The 12,541-nt window shown below is 37.1% G+C and overlaps 1 protein-coding gene across 1 annotated transcript in view; it reads left to right on the top strand.

Moving 5' to 3' along the window:
• LOC134312480 (tripartite motif-containing protein 16-like) overlaps positions 1-12,541 on the top strand; it is an 82,165-nt gene that overhangs the window by 41,000 nt on the left and 28,624 nt on the right. Inside the window, exons 4-5 of the mRNA XM_062994464.1 lie at positions 905-1,000; positions 8,730-8,963. Of these exons, the coding sequence (XP_062850534.1) occupies positions 905-1,000; positions 8,730-8,963 (330 nt within the window). The remainder of the gene's footprint in view (positions 1-904; positions 1,001-8,729; positions 8,964-12,541) is intronic.

Below are 12,541 nucleotides of genomic sequence, written 5' to 3'. Positions count from 1 at the left end.
GCAAAATGAATGAATCTTTAACAAAGGTAAAAGGACAGCTCCCAGATTCGATTCCAATGAATAATTAGTTTGAAAAGAGTCGTTTCGGACAGTGATTCAGTTTGAATGTGTGTGTGTGTGTGTGTGTGCATTTTTTTTTTTTAATTAGCAGTTAGCTGCTAGTTAGTAGCAGCTAATCTGTTGGACTTTACTTGATATCTTTCTATATGTTTTTTGTGTGAATTGTACATTTAATAAACATACATTGTATGTAATGCATCGTTTTCTTATTTAAAAAAAAATCTGATGGCTCCTCCATGTCAAGTCAGACACCACCAGTGTTAGCTCATGTTTGTCAATAGGTTTTAAGTTTAATTTTAAAGACACATGCAACCTTTTATTTCTTTATATCATATTTAAATTTAAACCAGTATCATTAGCTCTGCTGTCATCATCCCTCCACAAATCAAGCCCCGAATAAAGTTCTGGCTTTAAAACTATGACTAACGACATGCCCAGCCATTATGATTTACTGCCCCAGAACCGGGGCTGCTATAAAGTACAAATAATTCATCTTACATATTTTTGCAATATAAGGTTTTTTTGTGTTGAAAAGCTTTGGAGACCAACATCGACTATTTTTACTCCAACTTCAATAACTCCAAATTTTTTTGATGATCGGTATGACAGTAAACGTCCAGCAGTTTATCAAGCCGAGAGCAGATCTGATCCTGGAGTCGTCTGGAGGCTTTAACCAGCTTGTGCTTCTTAAAAGTTTTTATATTTTCACACAGTTTATTAATACAATTAGGTACAGAGTCACATACTGTTTTCTATGAATCACCCATGTTTGAACAGCTTTGCATATTGTTTGTGTGGTGCTGGTACAGAATACAAGTAAATTCTGAATTATTATTCTGTGTAGAAGCAGCTGCTGAAGATCCAGAGAAAATTCCAGGAGAAAATCCAGAACAGAGAGAAGGAACTTAATGAGCTGATAAATGCTGTGGAGTCTCACAAAGTAAGTCTGATAAACAAAAAGCTCTCAGGATCAGTCAGACTCTCCTTCATTTAACCAAACACTGCAATGCATTAAAAATATGTTTATATCAGTGATTGTTACAGCTTGGAATTTGTATCAATATGACCAGAAACTGTAAATTCTGAAAGAGATATTTAATTTCACTCTAACAAAGGAAAATAATCTACACAAAAATACAACCCTTAATCAGAAAAAGTTGGGACAGTATGGAAAATGCAAATAAAATAAAAACACAGTGTTCCTTACATTTACTTTGACTTTATTTGATTGCAGACAGGATGAACCTGAGATATTTCATGTTTTATCTGCTCAATTTCATTTCATTTATTAATAAACATCCATTCCTACATTTCATGCTTGCAACACATTTTAAAAAAAGTTGGGATGGGGGCAATTTAGGGCTAGTAATGAGGTGAAAAAACTAAATAATGATGTGATTCCAAACAGAATCAACAGGTGATTGTAATCATGGTTTGGTACAAAAGGAAAAGACGTTGATCTCTTTGATGAGCAAAGATGATCAGAGGATCCAGTTTGTCAACAAATGTGTAAGAAAATGATTGAAATGTTTAAAAACAACGAACCTCAAAAAGAGATTGGAAGGGATTTTTATATTTCTCCCTCTACAGTGCATAATATCATTAAACCATTCAAGGAATCAGGAGAAATTTCAGTGCGTAAAGGCCAAGGGCACAAGCTTAAGCTGAACGCCCATGATCTTCAATCCTTCAGACGGCACTGCATCAAGAACCGCCACTCAACAATAGCTGATATAACCACATGGGTGAGGGATTAGTTTATTAAACCTTTATCAAGCACTACAATAGAGAGTTACTGCACAAATGATACTTAAAACTTTACTGTGTAAAAGAGAAGCCTTATGTTAACCAAGTCCAGAAGTTGACTTCCCTGGGTTTGGAGACATCTAGGATGGACCATCACACAGTAGAAACATGTACTGTGGTCAGATGAATCAGCATTCCAGGTCGTTTCTCTCTTTTTTTTAATAGACACTGTGTGCTCCAGACCAAAGACAAAAAGGACCATCCAGACTGTTACCAGCCACAAGTCCAAAATGTCATGGTATGGGATATGTCAGTACCAGGGACTGTCATGGTATGGGGCTGTGTCAGTGCCCTTGATAAAGGTAATTTACACTTTGGTGATGCAGCATTAATACAGAAAAGTATATTAAGATCGTAGAGCAACATATGCTGCCTTCAAGACGTCATCTTTTCCAGGGACATCCATGCATCAATGAAAACTGAAAAATGCGACAATGACAACCCCGTACTGTTGCACATCTTCTCCTCAATGCCAAAACACCTTTGTGGTAATAAGGAATTGCAAATTTAGAAAGTGGTAAATGCTTTACTGTCCCAACTTTTTTTGGAATGTGTTGCAGGCCTGAAATGTACCAACTTTTTTCTGATTTGGGCTTGTATAAAAAACTACAATATAATATAATAACAGTGTCTAAATATTTGTTTTTTGTTCAGTATGTGGTTGAACCATCTTTGAGCAAGAATTTACTTGATCTTTTTGGTCTTAGGTAACAAACAACGTTTTGAACAAAGTATTTTTTTGTACATCAGTAGAAAATTCTGCCTGGTTAGTTGGTAATTGATGCTGTACAGTAATTTCTAAGGTTTTGAATTAATAAATGTACTTCATTATAAACCAGTGCATTTTACATTTTAAAGCCATGAACATCACATGCACACTTAATTTTTCTAGACAAGCAGAATGACTCGTGTAACAGTAGTCATTCTGGCCTTTTACTTTTTAGTTTTGTTACGCTGCCCGATCTCGGCAGCGTATTATGCGCGCGCTATAAAACAGTGCATTAGTTTGGCACACTTGTGCAATCTGTTCTGCTGTTGTTGCTGCTGCTTTTGAAACAGGGGAAACCACCAATAGATTGCTGGTCCGTCACCAGGCAGAATGTGAGGACAACCAACCGATCGCGTGGGTGAGACTGCGGCATGGCCAATCAATGGAACGCATCGGGAAAATGGAGGCGGGACCTACACTTGAAGAGAGGAGCGGCAACACCTACTCGGCGGCTCGTTTGTGTTTTGCGCTCAGACTGACTTTGGCGATTAAACTGTGTGTTGCTCTGCCAAGTGCGTTCGTGTATCGTAGTTGGGTGTTCGTTGTGTATTTGGTGTTGCTATCAGAGTTCGTTGTGTTGTTCTGTTCTGTTCTGTATATTTGTTCGTGTCGTATATAATATTGTAAATAGTCATTTTCTCCCACTGTGTAAATAATTTGCACAACCACTATAAAAAGTAAACGCACCTTTGTTGTTCTCCGTTGATTGTATGGGTTTCCTATTTAGTTTATATTGCTAAAACTAGTGGCTTCTTTATTTTTTTTATCATCAGTGTTGCGGCTTCTCCCTCTAGACTGGGTCGTAACATTATATGGGGGCTCGTCCTAAGGAAATTTAAGTATTTCTCCTCTCATTTATTTTCATTTATTCCTCCTCTCATTTATTTTCATTTATTCCTACATAGTTGTTGCATCTGTTGCTAGGTAGTTTAAACTTCTACATCACCCTAGAAGTTATTTTTGAGGGGGGGGGGGGGGGGGGGGGGGGAGAGAAGAATAGGAAAACAGAGTTTTGCTTGTTTGTTTGTTTGTTTGTTTGTTTTTTCTCTTTGTTTAAAATAATGGCTTCAGCAGCATTTAATCTTGCAGAGTTTATTTGTAGTCCCAATGTTGCGCAGTTGGACAATTGTCGCAAGGATGACTTGTGTGAAATTGCAAAACATTTTGGGGTTAGTATTTCGAGACAAATGATTAAAAAGGAAATCAAACAGTTGGTGATAGACAGGCTAACTGATTTGGATGTGTTGCAACCGAGCATTGTTGTGGATACGACGGTTCACTCGGAGGATATGGAGTTGCAATCTGCCTCTGTTGAAAGGGAAGGAGCTACGCCTAAGGTAAGAAGGGCCTTGCCTTTGTATACACCTCCAGTGTCTGCGAGGGCATCTGGTGAAGCTAGGTTAAAGGTGCGTATGGCACGTCTGAGGTTGGAGGCTGAGGAAAGGGAAAAAGCACGTTGTGCTGAGATGGACCTCCGGCTCGCAATAAGAAAACTCGAACTGGAAACCGAAAAAGAGATCCGTTTTCGGGAGCTAGAACTTGGTGTGGCGAAGGCGGCACCAAGCTCAGCCGGCGAAGCGGTGACTGATCGGGTCCAGGATCGAGTGGGAGCTGTTTCTCCTGAAATGCCAGCTGTAGAACCTCTAGAACCAGCACCGGTGCTAACCAGGAGCGCTGATGTGAGTAAAAACATTGGCCTGGTCCCTCCGTTCAAGGAGCATGAGGTGGATGCTTACTTCCCAATCTTTGAGAGGATTGCAATAACATTAAATTGGCCAAAAAGTTTGTGGGCTCTTTTGCTTCAATGCAAATTAGTTGGAAAAGCTCAAGAAGTCTGTTCTGCGTTGTCACTACAACAAAGTATGAACTATGAGTTTGTGAAAGCGGCAGTTTTGAGAGCTTACGAGTTGGGGCTCAGTCGCTTATGTTGGATTGCGTGTTACCGTTTACGTCTGATAGCTATAGTGGCAGTGATGCTTTACTACAAGGGGTGGGTATGGACATTATTCGTGCCCCGCTACATAATGTTCTTGTTGAACTGCCAGATTTTGTAAAGCAAGGAAAAATTGCTATTCGTCCGCAGTTACCGGTAAGCGGAATTTCACTTATTCTCGGCAATGATCTTGCCGGTGATAAACTTTGTACAGTACCTGAAGTTGTTACAGATCCTTTTAAAAATGTTAATGAAACAGAGTCCGAATTGTATCCGTCTTGTGTTTGTACTCGTGCCATGAAACGAAAATGTCCTGATATGGTTCACTTGTCTGACACTATTTTTAAGGAAGATTGTATGTCACCGCCGGTCTCTGATGTAAAAGATGAAATGGATGTTTGTGACGCGACTACTGTGAGTAATGACACCGATTCTTTTGTAACGAGAGAAGAACTTATATTAGAGCAAAAGAAAGATGCTACTTTAAGGCATTGTTTTAAGTTTGTTGAGACACCTAAATCTGTTAAATCTCATGGTCAATATTATTTGTACAATGATGTGTTAATGAGACGGTGGTCTCCTGTCTGTCTTTCAGATGACCGATCGGATGTGTGCCAGATTGTCGTGCCTCAGCCATTTAGATTGCAAGTTCTCTCATTGGCTCATGATCATCCCTGCTCTGGACATTTGGGCATTCGGAAGACCTATCAGCGAATTCTCCGGTACTTTTTCTGGCCATCTTTAAAATCGGACATATCCAGGTACTGTAGCACTTGTCACGTGTGTCAACTTGTCGGTAAGCCAAATCAGAAAGTTAAACCTGTACCACTTCGCCCAATCCACATTAGCTGTGAACCGTTCGAGCGAATCCTAATAGATTGTGTAGGGCCACTACCCAAAACGCGTTCAGGAAATAGTTACATGTTAACTATAATGTGCGCCGCTACGCGGTTCCCTGAGGCCATACCTATTCGTTCCCTTCGCTCGCGTGTCATTGTGAAGGCTTTGATTAAGTTCTGTACCACCTTCGGATTACCTAAGGTAATTCAGTCGGACCAAGGCTCTAATTTTATGTCGAGATTATTTTCGCAAGTAATTAAGGAACTTGCAATAAAACATCAAGTTTCCTCGGCATACCACCCTGAGTCACAGGGAGCTCTGGAACGCTTTCATCAAACGTTCAAAAATATGTTGCGTACATATTGTTTTGAATTGGAGAAGGACTGGGATGAAGGAGTACCGTTCTTATTGTTTGCTGTTCGCGACGCGGTACAAGAATCGCTTGGTTTTAGTCCTTCCGAATTAGTTTTTGGTCATGTTGTTAGAGGTCCACTTCGTGCGCTCCAGGAACAGTGGTTGTCCCTGAGGTCACAATCGAAGTCTAAGTCGGTTTTAGAGTATGTGCAGTCTCTTCGTGAGCGTATGGAAACTGCACGAAAATTGGCCGCTCGTTCGTTATCCTCGTCACAGGAGGATATGAAAAGGGGGTTTGACCGTAAGTCTGCGCCCCGTTCGTTTCAGGTTGGCGATTTAGTTTTAGCTTTGCTTCCTGTGCCCGGTGCGTCCCTACATACACGTTTTTCTTGTCCCTATACGGTGTTAGAAAAATTAAGTAACGAAAATTATTTAATTAGTACGCCCAACCGTAAAAAGAAAACTCGTGTGTCACATCAATTTGTTAAAACTGTATCGGGCCCGTCTGTCCCAGCTGCTGTCAGAACCAGCAGTGGTGTCGGTGGTATCTAAACCAGGGGGTTGCAAATATTCGCCTGAGTCCGATGGCCTCCATTTAGGACGTTATGGTTTGCCCAGTGCCCGTCTGTTAAATTCGGTGGCACTAGGAAATCTCGACGCAAAATTGGCTACGTTATCTTCAGATGCGCGGCAAGAGTTAAAGGCTCTGATTGGCTCTTTTCCGGAATTGTTCTCTGACACCATCGGGCACACCTCAGTGTTATATCATGACATTGATGTCGGTGACCACCCTCCCATCAAACAACATCCATATAGAGTCAATCCAACCAAACGCGACGTTCTTAAGCAGGAAACGGCGTACTTAATTCAAAATGGTCTCGCCGCTCCGAGCTTTAGCCCGTGGTCATCACCTTGTGTTCTAGTACCGAAATCTGATGGTACATTTTGCTTTTGTATGGACTTCAGAAAAGTAAATTCAGTAACGAAACCGGACTCCTATCCTTTAACCAGGATGGAGGATTGCGTGGACAGTGTTGGTTCAGCAAAATTTGTGACGAAGTTGGATCTGTTAAAAGGGTATTGGCAGGTTCCCCTTACACAGCGCGCGTCGGAAATTTCGGCATTTGTAACTCCTGATTCGTTCCTCCAGTATTCGGTAATGGCCTTCGGGTTACGGAACGCCCCCGCAACGTTCCAACGCTTAATGAACATGCTGTTGTCTAACATTCCCCAGTGCGCGGTTTACTTAGATGACGTAGTTGTTTATACCGAATCCTGGAGACAGCATATCTCGGTTTAAAAAACGGTGTTCACACGTTTAAAGGAAGCCAAATTAGTGTTAAATTTAGAGAAGTGTGAATTTGGTAAAGGTGTTGTGGCCTATTTGGGCAAGGTTGTTGGCAGTGGTCAGGTGAAACCACTAGACGCAAAGATCCAGGCGATTCAAAATTTTCCCGTGCCTACCACAAAACGAGAATTGCGACGTTTCCTTGGTATGGCCGGATATTATCGCTGTTTTTGCAGGAACTTCTCAATCTTAGTAAACCCGCTAACTAATTTGTTACGTGCAAACGTATCATTCGAATGGTCCTCCAAAGCTGAGAGTGCTTTTGTTTCGGTCAAGACCCTATTAAGTGGATCTCCAGTGTTATCCGCACCAGTGTTCAACAAACCGTTCAAATTAGAAGTTGACGCATGTGACACAGGTGCAGGTGCCGTACTCGTCCAAGAGGATGAGCTTGGAGTTGACCACCCAGTGTGCTTCTTTTCCAGGAAATTTTTAAAACATCAACTCGCTTACAGCACAATAGAAAAAGAGGCCCTGGCGCTGTTATTAGCCCTGCAACATTTTGAGGTTTATCTGGGTAGCAGCAGCGGTCCGATCCGTGTCTTTACAGATCACAACCCATTGCTATATATACACCGCATGGCGAACGCTAATCACCGGCTGATGAGGTGGTCCTTAATATTGCAGGGATATAATTTAGAAATTATACATCGGAGGGGACTTGACAACATAGTGACTGACGCACTCTCGCGCGGAATTATGTAAGTTTGTCCTCTCTTTTCTTTTATGTTCCTTATTGTGTGGGTTTTGTTTTGTGGGTGAGGGTGTTACGCTGCCGAGATATTATGCGCGCGCTATAAAACAGCGCATTAGTTTGGCACACTTGTGCAATCTGTTCTGCTGTTGTTGCTGCTGCTTTTGGAACAGGGGAAACCACCAATATATTGCTGGTCCGTCACCAGGCAGAATGTGAGGACAACCAACCGATCGCGTGGGTGAGACTGCGGCATGGCCAATCAATGGAACGCATCGGGAAAATGGAGGTGGGACCTACACTTGAAGAGAGGAGCGGCAACACCTACTCGGCGGCTCGTTTGTGTTTTGCGCTCAGACTGACTTTGGCGATTGAACTGTGTGTTGCTCTGCCAAGTGCGTTCGTGTATCGTAGTTGGGTGTTCGTTGTGTATTTGGTGTTGCTATCAGAGTTCGTTGTGTTGTTCTGTTCTGTTCTGTATATTTGTTCGTGTCGTATATAATATTGTAAATAGTCATTTTCTCCCACTGTGTAAATAATTTGCACAACCACTATAAAAAGTAAACGCACCTTTGTTGTTCTCCGTTGATTGTATGGGTTTCCTATTTAGTTTATATTGCTAAAACTAGTGGCTTCTTTATTTTTTTTATCATCAGTGTTGCGGCTTCTCCCTCTAGACTGGGTCGTAACAGTTTACTAACCAAGTTAATGGGGGAGTCTGACCTTGGCAGTGTGGATATAGTTTTAATTTTTATATTTCTTTATAATAGACTGATTTAGTTTAGATGCATAACTTTTTTAGCACTCTCTGACAGTACTGATAGTAACCACTTTATTATATTTAAAATGTTCAATTAAAGAAAATATAATATTAATATTATTTAATAATCTAGAAACGTTTCCTTTTTTCTGAATCTTCTAACAGTGTTCTGCACAGACATCAGTGAAGAACATTGAGAGGATCTGTACTAAACTAATGAACTTAATTAGGAGAAGATGCTCTGAGGTGAAAGAACTGATCAGAGATCGAGAGAAAGCTGAAGTAAGTGAAGCTGAAAAAGTCCTGAAGCAGCTGGAGGAGGAAATTGTAGATCTGAAGAAGAAAGATGCTGAACTGGAGCAGCTTTCACACACAGAGGATCCCATCCATTTCCTCCAGGTAACAGCACTAAAACTACAGTAGTGAAAAAGTGGGTGATTTTATTATTAGATCTGTGTTTACAGGGATGACGGCGAAATATGGGATGCGTATGGGATGTGAATAAATGACCATAATATATATATATTAGGGCTGTCAAACGATTAAAATTTTTAATCGCGATTAATCTCAGAATTTCATGTAGTTAATCGCGTTTATTCGCATTTAAAAAAATCTGTGTAAATGTTATAGAAAAGAAGGATTTTTAAGTGAAATGTTACAATTAAAATGGTGAACACATTTTATGCTAACTGTACTTATGTTAAAAACTGCTGGGACAAGAGAAAACTGTAAGGGAGTTTTTGTAACAGACTTTTTTGTGGTTGTATTGTGACAATGGTTAGATTAGATAGATAGATAGATAGATAGATAGATAGATAGATAGATAGATAGATAGATAGATAGATAGATAGATAGATAGATAGATAGATAGATAGATAGATAGATAGATAGATAGATAGATAGATAGATAGATAGATAATTTATTGATCCTAAAGGAAATTAAAGCCCCAGTAGCATAATACAACAAATAATTAACAGTACAAAAACAAAACAAAAGCAAACAGAAAAAAAAATAGAACCGAGTCTTTCTTGTTATTTACATAAAATGAATAACTGTAATGATGCATAAGGTATATTGCTAGTGTAAAAGTTGAATAGTAATTAAACTATCAGATTATTAAATAGTAAAGTGACGTGACAATATTGCACAATTAGGCCAATATAGCCACATATATACAGTACATGCACATATATATCCATATACATACATATTCACACATGTAAATACCCATATACATACATATTCACATATGCAAATGCATACACACACACTCAAGTACACATATGCAAATACATACATATATATACTGTAGTATGGACGTTTCTACACGAAGTGAGTGTGTTTTGACCCTTTGGGGCTTCCATAGTTCATGGACTAGCGTGCTTGACTCAGCTGTGCGCTATTCGGTAGAATAACAGAAGTAATAAAGTGTTTTGCTCCCGACAACCTGTGAATATAGCGTGTATTTATTTCTTTATTATGCAAGTGCATCACTACAACGCTTAGTTATATTATTTTAACAAAACGCAAATAAAAAACGGTGCCAAGTCCGACATTAAAACGTTGGTTCTACCAGTCAAGTCTCAACATGAATTGGAATTTGCGTTAACGGCACTAATTTTTTTAATCGCGTTAAATTGAGATTGCGTTAATGCGTTATTATCGCGTTAACTTCGACAGCCCTAATATATATATATATATATATATATATATATATATATATATATATATATATATATATATATATATATATATATATATATATATATATATATACATATAGATATATATATATATTAGGTATAGACATATAGATATATAATATATATTATATATATATATTATATACATATAGATATATATATATATATATATAACGTATATATATAATGCGTTATTATCGCGTTAACTTCGACAGCCCTAATATATATATATATATATATATATATATATATATATATATATATATATATATATACATATAGATATATATATATATAGCGTGTATATATATATATATATATATATATATATATATATATATATATATATATATATATATATATATATATATTAGGGCTGTCAAACGATTACAATTTTTAATCGCGATTAATCTCAGAATTTCATGTAGTTAATCGCGATTAATCGCATTTAAAAAAATCTGTGTAAATGTTATAGAAAAGAAGGATTTTTAAGTGAAATGTTACAATTAAAATGGTGAACACATTTTATGCTAAATGTACTTATGTTAAAAACTGCTGGGACAAGAGAAAACTGTAAGGGAGTTTTTGTAACAGACTTTTCTGTGGTTGTATTGTGACAATGGTTAGATAGATGGGTAGATTAGGTAGATAGATAGATAGATAGATAGATAGATAGATAGATAGATAGATAGATAGATAGATAGATAGATAGATAGATAGATAGATAGATAGATAGATAGATAGATAGATAGATAGATAGATAGATAGATAGATAGATAGATAGATAGATAGATAGATAGATAGATAGATAGATACTTTATTGATTCTGAAGGAAATTAAAGCCCCAGTAGCATAATTCAACAAATAATTAACAGTACAAAAACAAAACAAAAGCAAACAGAAAAATAATATGACTGAGTCTTTCTTGTTATTTACATAAAATGAATAACTGTAATGATGCATAAGGTATATTGCTAGTGTAAAAATTGAATAGTAATTAAACTATCAGATTATTAAATAGTAAAGTGACGTGACAATATTGCACAATTAGGCCAATATAGCCACATATATACAGTACATGCACATATATATCCATATACATACATATTCACACATGTAAATACCCATATACATACATATTCACATATGCAAATGCATACACACACACTCAAGTACACATATGCAAATACATACATATATATACTGTAGTATGGACGTTTCTACACGAAGTGAGTGTGTTTTGACCCTTTGGGGCTTCCATAGTTCATGGACTAGCGTGCTTGACTCAGCTGTGCGCTATTCGGTAGAATAACAGAAGTAATAAAGTGTTTTGCTCCCGACAACCTGTGAATATAGCGTGTATTTATTTATTTATTATGCAAGTGCATCACTACAACGCTTAGTTATATTATTTTAACAAAACGCAAATAAAAAACGGTGCCAAGTCCGACATTAAAACGTTGGTTCTACCAGTCAAGTCTCAACATGAATTGGAATTTGCGTTAACGGCACTAATTTTTTTAATCGCGTTAAATTGAGATTGCGTTAATGCGTTATTATCGCGTTAACTTCGACAGCCCTAATATATATATATATATATATATATATATATATATATATATATATATATATATATATATATACATATAGATATATATATATATATATATATATATATATATATATATATATATATATATATATATATATATATATATATATATATATATATATATATTAGGGCTGTCAAACGATTACAATTTTTAATCGCGATTAATCTCAGAATTTCATGTAGTTAATCGCGATTAATCGCATTTAAAAAAATCTGTGTAAATGTTATAGAAAAGAAGGATTTTTAAGTGAAATGTTACAATTAAAATGGTGAACACATTTTATGCTAAATGTACTTATGTTAAAAACTGCTGGGACAAGAGAAAACTGTAAGGGAGTTTTTGTAACAGACTTTTCTGTGGTTGTATTGTGACAATGGTTAGATAGATGGGTAGATTAGGTAGATAGATAGATAGATAGATAGATAGATAGATAGATAGATAGATAGATAGATAGATAGATAGATAGATAGATAGATAGATAGATAGATAGATAGATAGATAGATAGATAGATAGATAGATAGATAGATAGATAGATAGATAGATAGATAGATAGATAGATAGATAGATAGATAGATAGATAGATAGATACTTTATTGATTCTGAAGGAAATTAAAGCCCCAGTAGCATAATTCAACAAATAATTAACAGTACAAAAACAA

The sequence above is a fragment of the Trichomycterus rosablanca genome, chromosome 4 (genome assembly GCF_030014385.1).
Source record: "Trichomycterus rosablanca isolate fTriRos1 chromosome 4, fTriRos1.hap1, whole genome shotgun sequence".
Taxonomy (NCBI): Eukaryota; Metazoa; Chordata; class Actinopteri; order Siluriformes; family Trichomycteridae; genus Trichomycterus; species Trichomycterus rosablanca.
Note: the sequence above shows the minus strand (reverse complement) of the source record. Positions and strands in the feature narration are given on the sequence as shown.